Source organism: Neoarius graeffei, chromosome 2, assembly GCF_027579695.1.
Source record: "Neoarius graeffei isolate fNeoGra1 chromosome 2, fNeoGra1.pri, whole genome shotgun sequence".
Lineage (NCBI taxonomy): Eukaryota > Metazoa > Chordata > Actinopteri > Siluriformes > Ariidae > Neoarius > Neoarius graeffei.
Window position 1 is genome coordinate 2,634,100 of NC_083570.1, and position 12,525 is coordinate 2,646,624.

The window sequence follows — 12,525 nt, forward strand, 5'->3', positions numbered from 1 at the left end:
CATTTCTTTCACAGACCATTATGATATTGATTTTGTTTGCTATCATACTGACGTAAAGGGTTAGACCCTCTGGCCCTGGCATTTCTGCTTCATTGGTTCCTGTCCAGCAAATTAATGACAAACAGAACTAATATTTCTGAGTCCCAGGACCATATCAGTGGAAAAGCACTTACAGGAACTCTTTTTTTCTTCTCCCAGATATCTTCATATTTTAATCATGAGTACAGCTGAATTCTGCAACTGTTCTTGTGAAAAATGTCTCCACTGACAATGATTCTTAAAGCCTTTCTAAACCAAGGGTACAAAAATGCATAAATGAAGGGATTCAGGGCTGAGTTTAAATATCCAAGCCAGACCATGACATCAATTAGCACTGGTGATATTGTGTAATCAACAAAAGGATCAATCATATTGCAGAGGAAAAATGGAGTCCAACAGATGAAGAAAACTCCAACCACAATGGCAACGGTCATTGTACCTTTCCTTGTCCGGTACCTGAATACTCCAGGTTTGGGACTGTGCATCCTGAGCTGATTGGCCAAAATGTTGATGGATCTCGCCTGGCTTCGAGCAACGATATAAATCCTGCAATAGATGGCAAACATAATTAAGCCAGGGATGAAAAACGAGACCATAGAGGTGACCACGGCTGAACCATGGCTAAAAAAGACATGGCACCCTCCCACGCAGTGTATGTGGGACTTATAAAAATCTTCACTGCCTTTGAGGTTGAGTTCTCCAAACACCAAGGCAAAGGCGAATGCTGCAGAAATGAACCAGCTAGCTGAGACCAGAAACAGCACGGTGGGAGAACGAAAGCGTGAACGATATGTCAATGGGCTGCACACGGCACAAAACCTCTCTGCCGAAACACACGTGAGGTGAAAAATGGAAGTTGTGCTCAACATGATGTCCATTCCTGTGTGTACCTTACACATAAAGTCAGAGAGGTGCCAGCAACCATACACTGAGCGCATGGAGCTTAACGGCATTACAAAAACACCCAACAAGAAGTCACACATGGCCAGAGACAGGATTAAATGGTTGGTTGGTGTGTGGAGCTGCTTGAAGTGTGCTATTGAAATTATAACCAATATATTTCCCATCACAGTTGTGAGAATAGTAATTGCCATGCCAAAAAACATGGAGATCTGGACATTCCAAGGTCGTGAAATCCTCCAGCAAGATCCGTTGATGGATTCATAGCACACAGGCACATTCTGATTGAAGTTGGGCAGGGTTAGATTGTCCATTATGCTCCTTCCTTTGGGAGATAAACAAACTATCATTTACAAAATGATGTCATTATGGTCAAATACAAGAAAGGTTTCCAAAAAGACTTACATTTGCAAAGTGATGCTGATATGTTGCATTCTCATCAAAGTTCCAAGTCAGACAAGGATTCATCACCCATTATGCTCCAAGCTGTGGCTGAGAAAGTGAAATTAGCTGGAAAATCCATGTCATTACCCAGGAAAGACTTGCATATGCAGTGTATATAAATATTTACCTTGAAGCTTGTTTTTGGCATGGTCCAACGAGCACATTCTGCTCCATCCTGTAAAAAAAAATAATAAAAACTCATTTACAAGCGTCATGTCATAAAGTTGAAAGTACAAATACACGTCCTTTCACAAGTGGTTTGTTTACTGAACTCAGAAACTCACTTAGCAGGAGAACAGGAGAGCAGAACAGCACTTCTTCTTACTGTAAGCAAATGGATAAATTTCTTCTGGGAACAAACCCAGAAGACATTTTTAATCCTTTTTGAGTCTGGAAATAAACCATGGAATGTCTTCTCCCATGTGTGTCATTTATTTTATTCTGAGAAAACGGTCCTTTCGAAAAGTCCAGCATTCACAAGGTCTTCTGCAGAAGAAAAAAAAATCAATGGTCCTTTAATACCTCATCTCATCTCATCTCATTATCTGTAGCCGCTTTATCCTATTCTACAGGGTCGCAGGCAAGCTGGAGCCTATCCCAGCTGACTATGGGTGAAAGGCGGGGTACACCCTGGACAAGTCGCCAGGTCATCACAGCCTTTAATACCTCTTTTTTTTTTTTTTTTACTCTTCCAAACAGTGCAAACATCTCTGTGAAACCTAGATACATACGCAGATACAAATCTTCCATGGACAGAATCTCAATTATGACCTATGCAAATACACCCCCCACACACACACACATGCACAATGAGGAGCAGATGTTTAATATTGACACTTGAAAAGGGACAGATATTGATACAAAGGCCTGGATTAAACAGATTGTCCTTCACATGCGCAATCACATTAACTCTGTGATTGTCTGAGTTACATATGTGTGCATGTTTTGACACCTCACAATTTAATATCATGCCGTGTTACTTTTTATCTGATGAAGCAGTGCTTTTGAATAAATCTTGTGAAAACTGATAGAGAGAAAATTAAAAATTCTGATGGCACAAATCTCCTACCTCATTTTATCCCTCTATTTCTAATGTGGTTTATTTAGTCACTTGGTTGCTACCTGCTGTATCTGAATCATCGTGATTGTTTTGGTATTTGTTCCAGTGACTGTGTTGTATAATTGTTTGCATTTCCCTCAGGTGGGCAGACATACTGTAAATGAAAAGCATATGGAGACCATTTTACTCACTGGGGCCTTTGATTGAATTGCTTGAAGATTTAATTAGCCATACTTTACCTTAACCTTACAAGGATATTCATACTAATCATTATTATAAAATGCTAATGAGCTTCAAATTATGTTAACTACAACAGATGTGCCATGTCTGTACCCGTTGCCATGTTCATTGTCAGAAGTCTAAAAGTTATAGCATATCAGTATTTATAGATAGATGTTGATTATTGATCCCTGAATGAAATTTCGAGAAATGTATGCAAACAAGTTACACAGCTGCTTAAAGTCTCATCTCATTATCTGTAGCCACTTTATCCTGTTCTACAGGGTCGCAGGCAAGCTGGAGCCTATCCCAGCTGACTACGGGCGAAAGGCAGGGTACACCCTGGACAAGTCGCCAGGTCATCACAGGGCTGACACACAGACAACCATTCACACCTACGGTCAATTTAGAGTCACCAGTTAACCTAACCTGCATGTCTTTGGGGGAAACCGGAGCACACCCATATGGACAACATGCAAACTCTGCACAGAAAGGCCCTCGCCGGCCACAGGGCTCGAACCCGGACCTTCTTGCTGTGAGGTGACAGTGCTAACCACTACACCACCATGCCGCCGCTGCTTAAAGTAGCATTTTTTAATAGCATGTAGACCACTACCTTTAAACACAAACCCATTTAAACCCAAGAAAAAAAAGGATAGAAAATGCAGAATGATAAAAGAAATAGGGGGTAGCTATGATCTAAAGGTTAGCAAAACAGGCTTAGGCCCAAAGGGTCATTGGTTCAATTCCCTAGACCAGAAGGAAAAAATCCAAGGCTGAAGTGCCTTTGTACAAGGCACCTAACCCCCAAATGCTCCCCAGGCACTGAGTATGTGTGTGCTCATTGTATGTTGTTCTTGATAAGAGGTTTTTTTTTTAATGAAAACTAAAAGGAATTTCCATCAATTATCTATACCATTTATCCATCAGGGTCATGGGGGAATCTGGAACCCATCCCACATGACTTCACATGAGAGGTGGGGTTCACCCCGGGTAGGTTGCCAATCTATCGCAGGACTAACATAGAGATGGACAGCCATTCACACTCTCATTCACACCTATCGGCAATTTAGAGTAGCAAGTTGACCTAATCCGCATGTCTTTGGACTGTGGGAGGAAACCGAAGCACATGGAGGAAACCCTGGAATGGGGAGAACATGCAAACTCTGAACAGAAAGGCCCTGGTCAGCTGTAAGGTTTGAACCCAGAACCTCTTTGCTGTGAGGCAACAGTGCTAACCATTGCATAATTGTGCCACCCATAAAAGGACTAATACAATGATATTTGGGTGAGAAGATGGCAATCATTTAAATAAATCTAACAGGAGCCTAGTATATTGCTGCATGAAAAGTTATATTTGGAATTATCACATTAATCACTGCAAATTTGGTTTTATTATGTGCATAATTTAATAAAACTACATGACACTAAATCTAGGTTAAAAAATCAAACTTTTCAGCATTCTTTTAATTCAGTAATTTGAGTTGCTGAATGAATAAAATGTCAGTATTTATGTAAATTTGATTTTATGCTTTTTCAATCTCCTGTAAAGAAACTGTGCCTACAGTTTGAAAGATAAGATGACTGAGCACTCATCTCCGATGCTTAAATTTGTTTATGATGTTATCCATAAAAATAATGTTCAGTCAAGTTTTGAAGGTACATCTACACTGGGTCACATCATCAAAGATATTTCCTGAGGTCATTGGGTGTTTTAGTTCTTTCAACATTGTACATCCTCTCTCAGCAGCATTGGCCCATTCCTCTTAATCCAAAGCCATCTGGAAGTATTCTCTGCAGCCTCCATGGTGGACTTGATGGCTTTCCTTTTTGTAAATCTAGTCATGCCAAGTAGAGTGAAGATCTTGCACAGTGAGTGGACAGGAAACTTCAGTACCTCACTTCAATGGGTTCACAGCATGCCTTCCAGCCTCTTCTCCCAGACTCATCCACCAGCTCCTGGTACTTGGACCAATTCCACTTATTTACCTTTTCCATACTGGCCTCCCAGAGAACTGTCAGCTCTATAAGGAGCACCTGCTTTGAAGAGACTGATAATAGCAGCACACTTGGCCTTCAAAGTTGTCAAAACATGGTCTGGGAACTTCAGCTGCCTCCACAAGTCAACTCACAGCTCCTAGTTTGACACAAAGGTGAGCAGACTGGCTGGTGATCTGGGCTGTGACTGAGGCTGCTTGCCAGCTCTGGCAAAGACAATGTTTCTCGAGCCACAGACATGCTTATTGTTGGCCATGGCTTTGGAAATGGCCCCTGCAAATGTCTTCACCACCATCATATCACCAGTGGTGGCAGCCCTCCTCCAGGGCTGTTAAACAACTGCTGAGGATGTGCTTGAGTAAACCTATTCCAAGGCACAGAGGACATGCTGGAGACTCACTTTTGCCTCAGATGTGGAGATTTGCTGTGCTAAGTAGGACATCATACACAACTTGACCTTGATACTCTGGGGTTCTGCATGCCAGATATCAGTCCAGGAGATCTCCCTCTCTAGCCCACCTTGTCCATGTTCTCTACTGTTCCATGCCCACCATCCTGCTGGCCTGTTACTCCTCAACACCTGTCTGCACCTCCTCCAGGACTAGATGAAGACTGTCACTGCTATCACTTATTATAGAGAGGTTGTGGGATGGCCCCCAACCTTGCCCATCCAGTTGCCATCATGCCCACCAAAGCCCTGTATCTCCACCGAGATTCTGATATCTGCAAGCCTCCCTGGGCTCTCCACTTCCTGCCTGCCTGCACTATAACATCTGCTGATACCACTATAGCATCCCTGAAGTCCTGATAGAGCAGTGTATCTATTATGCAAGAAACCCTGAACTCCTCATTGAGGCTGCTGATAGGAAACTAGAGTTTGTTGCTCCTCTCATATAGTGCTGTGTTTTTGGGGCAGACCCAGACATCTGTGGAGGTGGCTACTAATCTTCCTCTCCAAGCTCTCTACTGTTGACAGGGTTGCCTAGTACACCAGCAGAGGCCAGAGGGCTCAAGGTAAAATGCCATGTTGGTAAATTCATGCCTTAAACCTGCTAGATAGGCCAGACTTCTTGATTGTGGTGAACCAAGTTTCATGCCCCTTGATGGTTGCTTGGCTTGCCATTGCATCCCTGAGGCTCCAGTCAAAGACCTTGCCTAGGCTCTTGGCTGGTTTCTCAGTGATGAATGGGACTCCAATGTCATCCAAACAGAAGCAAAATGTCTCCACCACTTTTCCACTCTTCAAAACCATGGCCTTGGATTTGGCAGGTTTGAAACTCACTCTTGCCCAGGAGATAAGCTTTTCCAGGAGGATGATTTATCTATCACCAGACACTGATGATGTGGTGACAGAGGTGTCACCCATAAAGGTTCTGATGAGGGCTCCCAAATGCCAGACTTGGAAAGAGTGTCAGGGACCAGACAGGAGAGGAGATCAAATGCACTCAAACCACAGTTTAATAATAACAGGGGAAAAGGGAGAATGTGTGTGAAGTTCAGTGGCAAGAGGACTGAGAGGCAGGGATGGCTGGTGGGAGCATGGTGGTGACATCTGAGGTCTCCCATCCAAGTACTGACCTGACCCAACCCTGCTTAGCTTCTGAGATCAGATGGGATCAGGCGTTGTCAGAGAGGTGTAGCTGTAGACTGACAGCACTTGGGTTTCAGGCAGTCTCCCAGCAGTAGTCCCTCAGCAGGCTAGAGTTAGTGAGCAGGCTGGAACACAGAGTCACAGATCAGATAGCAAGATAGGGGACAGAAATGCAGGGTCAGGTTACCGGGGCTGAAGAGTAGGGCTCTAGGCAGGGCTGCTCACACCGGGCTGATGGAGAGGCAGGTGAGCAGCAGGGCTGGGCAAGCTGGAGATCAGGCAAAGGTACAGGAGAGGCAGGCAAGAGGCAGAGTCGACAGGACAGAAGGCAGATCAGGTTACCGGGGCTGGAGAGCAGACAGAGTCAGATGGAACAGAATGTCGTCAGGAGTCAGAGTAGTAGGAACACAGAGCAGGTTATCATGCTGGAAGTTGCAGACGATCTGACACAGAAGCTTGGGAGGACTGCAGTATAAATACACACGGGGGAAAGCAGGTGATCGGCAACAGCCAATGACAGTCACTGAAAGTTAATAAGAGGAAGTGAGAGCAGGCATGGCCGGTAATGCTGAGTGGAGATATTACCTGAAGAGAGAAGCCCACAGGTAGGACCATGACAAAGAGGGTCTCTGCACTCAGTTTCAGCTGCCTTGGCCACCATATTCATGACAAGGGCAACGATAATAACAGAGAAGATTCACCCAGTTATAATCATCTTTTAAAGCCAGTACCAGTCTGATGCTGTATTCCCAGAAGTGACCTTAAGCCTGAAATTCTGAGTGACAACTCCAGTGTGTTCTAGGCACCCTGGAACTCAAGGAATGCCATCTTTCTGTACTGAGGCATCAATGTGGACATTCTTTAGGAAGAAGTCTCTTCTGGATAGAACAGTAAAGATCTTCCTGTGAGATGAATCTGAACTGCTCTAGCTTGGTTGAGTTCTCTTGTTTGTGTATACAGACACCCTCCACTGGTCCACTGCAGTGCCCCTGCGCCAAATCATGTGCTGAATATTCCAGAGGATTCTGAGGAACTCTGGGCAGTGCTTTTACACCTTATAGGGTACTCCACTGGGCCCTAGAGCAGAGCTGGCTCTGGCTGCTGCACCCACCCCCTGGATTTGCTGGATTGTTCTTAACAGCATTGCTCAGAATGTTGTGAAGGAAGTGATCTACCTTTACTTCTATCAGCAAGATGACTGCTGCACTTCTGCCCTCATAGCCATGATGAAAGCCCAAATGAACCAGTTATGAATGCAGGTTTGTTTCCTGGCTCTCTCTCCTCAATCTCCTGTGCTATTCTGTTCTGCACAGGGTCATGAGCTTCTTCCTGATGATGTTACAGAGGTTAGCCAGTGGTGATTTCTCCTCCCCAGTTGAAACCTTGAACTGTCTTGCCAAAGTCCAAATCTCTTGTTGTAGTTGGTGGATCTTGTCTGACCTTTGGTTCATGGTGTACCTGGGTCTGTTGGTTATGCCCTCTTTGACACCAAACCTCTTTGCCGTAAAACTGACAATGATGGTGGTCATTGTCTGAAGCTGTCGGTCTGCATTTCCCTTTGTTACTGATTTGATGATACTGATTTGATGATTCATAAATATATGCAGGTGTCATTTCTAATAAACATCTATTTGTTTCCTGTAGGGAAATGGTGCATGATAAACCATGAGCCAATCAAGTGCAATTACAGCCACATGAGGGAAAAAATTGTTTTTCATTGGTTTGTAATCAGAAGTGTTTCATTTCTCTTTTGTCTCTGACTTCCTATATAAATATATGAATATATAGGCTACCAGTCGTTTGTCTTTGATCAGAAGTCAGCCACTCAGTCATCCAGAGGTAATTTTTTAAAAAAAGTTCTCAATATAATTAATTATGCATGATAATTTAAGTAATACAAGTAACATGCAAATGCTGTTAATGATTTATGTATTGTATGTACTGTACATTGTGCTGTAATTTTTTTGTAGTTTGTTTTTCATCTTTTAACAGATGGTGCACATTGTGTGAGTGCTGATGATCTATCTATCTATCTATCTATCTATCTATCTATCTATCTATCTATCTATCACACATGTTTGCCTTTAAACCTATACCATTTCTCTCAGGCTCATTTTTGAGAAGGAAATCAGCTCTAGGAGAACCTGAATTATCTGAAATTATTATTCTGGACGCTTTGGTTCTTGCTAGTTAAAAAAAAAAGTAAGTGACAAAATTGCATACTTTTTTATTTTTCTTGAAAGGTATGCAAAAGTTGCACTGTAATATTTACATTTGAACCCTATAAACCTAGAATTAGCTTTTTGTTTGTTTGTTTTCCTGTGGACACTAATTGCTTTGGCCAAATTGTTATATAAAAAAAGAATGCAAGAAGACTTTTGTACAGTGTTGTAATTTAATATAAATGTATAAGTAGTATGCTTCTAGATAAATGTAGCTTGAAGCTCAACTCAATGGAAGTGTAAAGTCCAGAGAATGTCAATGAGTTCTCTCATTTCAGATGTTAATGGATGTTTGTTGATGTTTAAGCACGTCACTGTTGTTCATCAGAAAGCTTTATTATAGTGCTACAAAGGACTTTTTTTCAGTTTCTTCAACAGTAAGTTGATTGGACATTTGCCCAATTGTTCTTTCATGAGTGGGGATAATCTAAAACATCTTTAGGAAATCTACAGCTGTAATATTTTGTTACAGGTTACAGAGCTTCATAATATAAAAAATTGATAATTGCAATGCTAAAATAATATAATGATACAGTGATCCAAAATTGCTGATCTTACAGTTTCACACTAAAAATAATAATTAAAAAACAAACAAACTTTGGTTTCAACAGAAACTGAGTTTACATGTTTCTTTTATTTTTATATTTTTTCCTGTTGTGTTTACACCTAAGATTTTTTTTTCTGTGATGTAAAATTTGTATTTGTAGTGTCTCGAATAATGTCACACCATAATGGTGTCTTTATTGTGTGAAACATCCACCAGTCTGTGATATGAGATGAGGTTTAAAGTTAAAGGCTGAACCAGAACCAGATAAGGACTTTGTTTTTTTATAGTAAAATTATAATGCACATATTTTCAGAGGATGTCAAAGATAAATTATGAATACTTTCATTGCACTGTTATATTTCTATATTTAGTCAATAATAAGGAATATTGGGTGGCACGGTGGTGTAGTGGTTAGCGCTGTCGCCTCACAGCAAGATGGTCCAGGTTCGAGCCATGTGGCCGGCGAGGGTCTTTCTATGTGGAGTTTGCATGTTCTCCCCGTGTCCGCGTGGGTTTCCTCCGGGTGCTCCGGTTTCCCCCACAGTCCGTAAATTGACCGTAGGTGTGAATGTGAATGGTTGTCTGTGTCTATGTGTCAGCCCTGTGATGACCTGGCGACTTGTCCAGGGTGTACCCCGCCTTTCGCCCGTAGTCAGCTGGGATAGGCTTCAGCTTGCCTGCGACCCTGTAGAAGGATAAAGTGGCTAGAGATAATGAGATGAGATAATTCTGAGGCTTTGTGGTGCGTGTATCAAAATACAGTATATTTATACATAAAAACTATATCAATAGGACTGGTTTACACTCCCATTAGAGTAGACATGACAATTTGCTTATTTGACTGTAATACTAATTTTAATTTCAAATTTTGGTGTTTTGTATTTCATACTACTGAAAGAAAGGATAACTAGAGTAAGATTAAAAAAAAACAGCCAAATGTAGCCAACATCAGTTTATAACACTTAAAGGTCAACTGTCTTTCAGATTTTTCAAGTGTAGGTCATAAAAAGAATTTTCCCAACACCCAATTATTTTTGTTTAGTGGACCTAAAACTACTGATTTCAAATCACAGACTTCCAATTTTATTATTTTTTTTTTTAAATAGAACAATTAATGAATTTAGAGCCATGTGTCCCTAAATTCTCCACTATTTTTTCCTGCTTCGCCATGACCCAATTCAAGATACTACGTCATGCATCACGTGGTGGGCTTTCTCCATTCACACAAGGCATTGTGGGATACAAATTTGAAACAGGAAAAAAAAAATGGAGGATGCAAATGAAACGTGAAAGACTGACTACAGTAACAGAAAGCAAGAAGAAAAGCTGTTATGTTGCGAAGGAAAGGAAACGCAGGACCAAACTAATAAATATTGGCGGTCAGCGAGCACCTCAGTGTGATCAGCTGTTCGTTTAGCAACAGAATGATGGAACTGTCAGTGCACGCTCAAAGGTAAACCTGTAGATGGCAGTAATGAAAAACTGTGCATGCCAGCTGCCGTAACACCCAAAAGAAGAAGAAGGTAAACCTATGCATGCACATATGGACTTGCTCTGTCTGCTTGACTGCACAAAGTGAGCAATTTCATGCACACTGTTTGCTCGGGAATCCCCTCAAATTAAATAACTTCCCAGCCACAGAATGGCCTGTTTTTTGTGTGTTTTTGAGATATTGCAGAAATAAACATAATCACAATGACCAAATTTCAGAGGGAACAAAATTTCACCAATTTTATGAAATCGAAAGGCTGTATAGCTTTAACCACAAAAGCTCATTAAGTATTTGTACACAAAATTAATTTAGGCATTCGATGGCTGTTTACAGCTAAAGAGCATTTTTTCATCGAGTGGACAGATCAAAATGCTATAAACGTATTTATCAGATATACAGTCAAAGTAGCGTGCTACCTCACCTGTTATTCAGGATCAAATTAAATCTAAAAATGAAAAATTTCACTTTCCATTGACCCTTTAAAGTTTTAAAGTTAAATGTTTGAATAATGGCCTAATACTTCTATCTGTGGATATCACTTCACACAATAAACACAAAGTTTCTCTTTTACAAGTATATAAAGTGTGAACACCTCCCTAAACAATCTCATACAATGCATTCTGTATTTTTAGGTGTCCATTAATTGAACCACTTCACTTAAGATGAACTCAAGCCTGTCCAGATCGCCCGAGTCCGCTGCTCTGTGTTATGATTCACTGGAAAACTCATGCCCTCGGACTGTGTACCCACTCACCTTGTGCCTTTCTCTCTACTTCCTCTTCACCACCATCTTCATCCTCACTGTGAGTGGAAATATGTTAGTCATCTTTGTCATCTGGTATTCCCAGAATCCCCTTCCAGCAGCCACCAATCATCTGATTCTGTCTCTGTCTGTGGCTGGGGTTCTGATCGGAGGATTTGTGATGCCGTACAGCATGGTGCGCTCAATTGCAACTTGCTGGTACTTTGGGCCGATTTTTTGTGAAATTCACACCGCCATTGATATTGTCCTGTGTAACACCACCATGTGGCACCTTACCTTCATCTCTGTTGATCGTTACTTGGCCATATTTTATCCTCTGCACTACCAAAACTTGATGACCAACAAAACTGGTGCAACCATGATTAGTTCCAGTTGGGGTCTGGCATTAGCGTTTGGCTTTGTCATTGTCATTTCAGATCCACAAGCCAAGATCAGGAGCAGTTTTTACAAAGACTGCATGGGAGGATGTTTTTCTTTCCATAATAGAAAAATCGGGGTCAAATATTCCATCATTTTTTATGTTATCCCTGTATGTATCATAATCACTGTCTATAGCAGGATATTTCTTGTTGCAAAAAGACATGCCAAAGTAATTCATAGCTGCAATAAATGCCCCAAACCTTCTACACTGTTGAGAGTGAAAGATCTCAAAGCTACAAAAACGTTTGCTATAGTTATCGGAACCTTCCTTTGTTGCTGGACACCATATTTTATGTGCAATATTATTGACCCACTAATAGGCCATTCAATCGACAACCTTTTGTATGAATCTCTTATGTGGCTTGCATACTTAAATGCAATGTTTAATCCTTTAATATATGTGTTTTTGTATAGTTGGTTCAGACAAACAGCAAAGGCTCTGCTGAGCAAACTGTTCATGTAGATGTACCGTAACTCAAGTATAAACAATGCAGCCGTGAATATCACCTTATCTACATGTATGTGGAATTTTGGAATAATTGAAGTTATTTAAATGTAAATGAATTCTTATACATTTTAATAAAGGTCTTGTTTGAGATCTACTGTCCTGCTGAAATGACTGCATTATTATCTTTTACATAAACTTTGATACAAATCAAAGAAGCTATGATCTGGCAGTTAAAAAAATGTGTAATCTTGAAACAGTAACAAACGATGCAAGAAAACCTGCAGGACTTGTTAAACTCAGCATAATACCTCTAAGACAGAAAGTCATTGTAGCCCATGTGAAGTGGTTTATATGTAGAGCAATGATGAGCACTAATTACAAA

At 41.1% G+C, this 12,525-nt stretch overlaps 2 protein-coding genes across 2 annotated transcripts; one reads left to right on the top strand and one right to left on the bottom strand.

The window, feature by feature from the left end:
• Nucleotides 1–215: 215 nt before the first annotated feature.
• Nucleotides 216–1,704, bottom strand: taar1b (trace amine associated receptor 1b). The gene is made up of 4 exons (XM_060905742.1): nt 1,668–1,704; nt 1,511–1,558; nt 1,345–1,431; nt 216–1,264 (listed from the first exon to the last, which is right to left on the bottom strand). The coding sequence occupies exon 4, from the start codon at nt 1,251–1,253 to the stop codon at nt 216–218; it is 1,038 nt and encodes a 345-aa protein (XP_060761725.1). The 5' UTR covers nt 1,254–1,264; nt 1,345–1,431; nt 1,511–1,558; nt 1,668–1,704.
• Nucleotides 1,705–11,174: 9,470 nt separating this feature from the next.
• Nucleotides 11,175–12,158, top strand: taar11 (trace amine-associated receptor 11). Its single transcript, XM_060905756.1, has one exon. The coding sequence runs from the start codon at nt 11,175–11,177 to the stop codon at nt 12,156–12,158; it is 984 nt and encodes a 327-aa protein (XP_060761739.1).
• The last annotated feature ends 367 nt before the right edge of the window (nt 12,159–12,525 follow it).

Bases quoted from the DNA above. Each gene is read 5' to 3' on its own strand.
- taar1b (XM_060905742.1), bottom strand. From the start codon at position 1,253: ATGGACAATCTAACCCTGCCCAACTTCAATCAGAATGTGCCTGTGTGC.
- taar11 (XM_060905756.1), top strand. From the start codon at position 11,175: ATGAACTCAAGCCTGTCCAGATCGCCCGAGTCCGCTGCTCTGTGTTAT.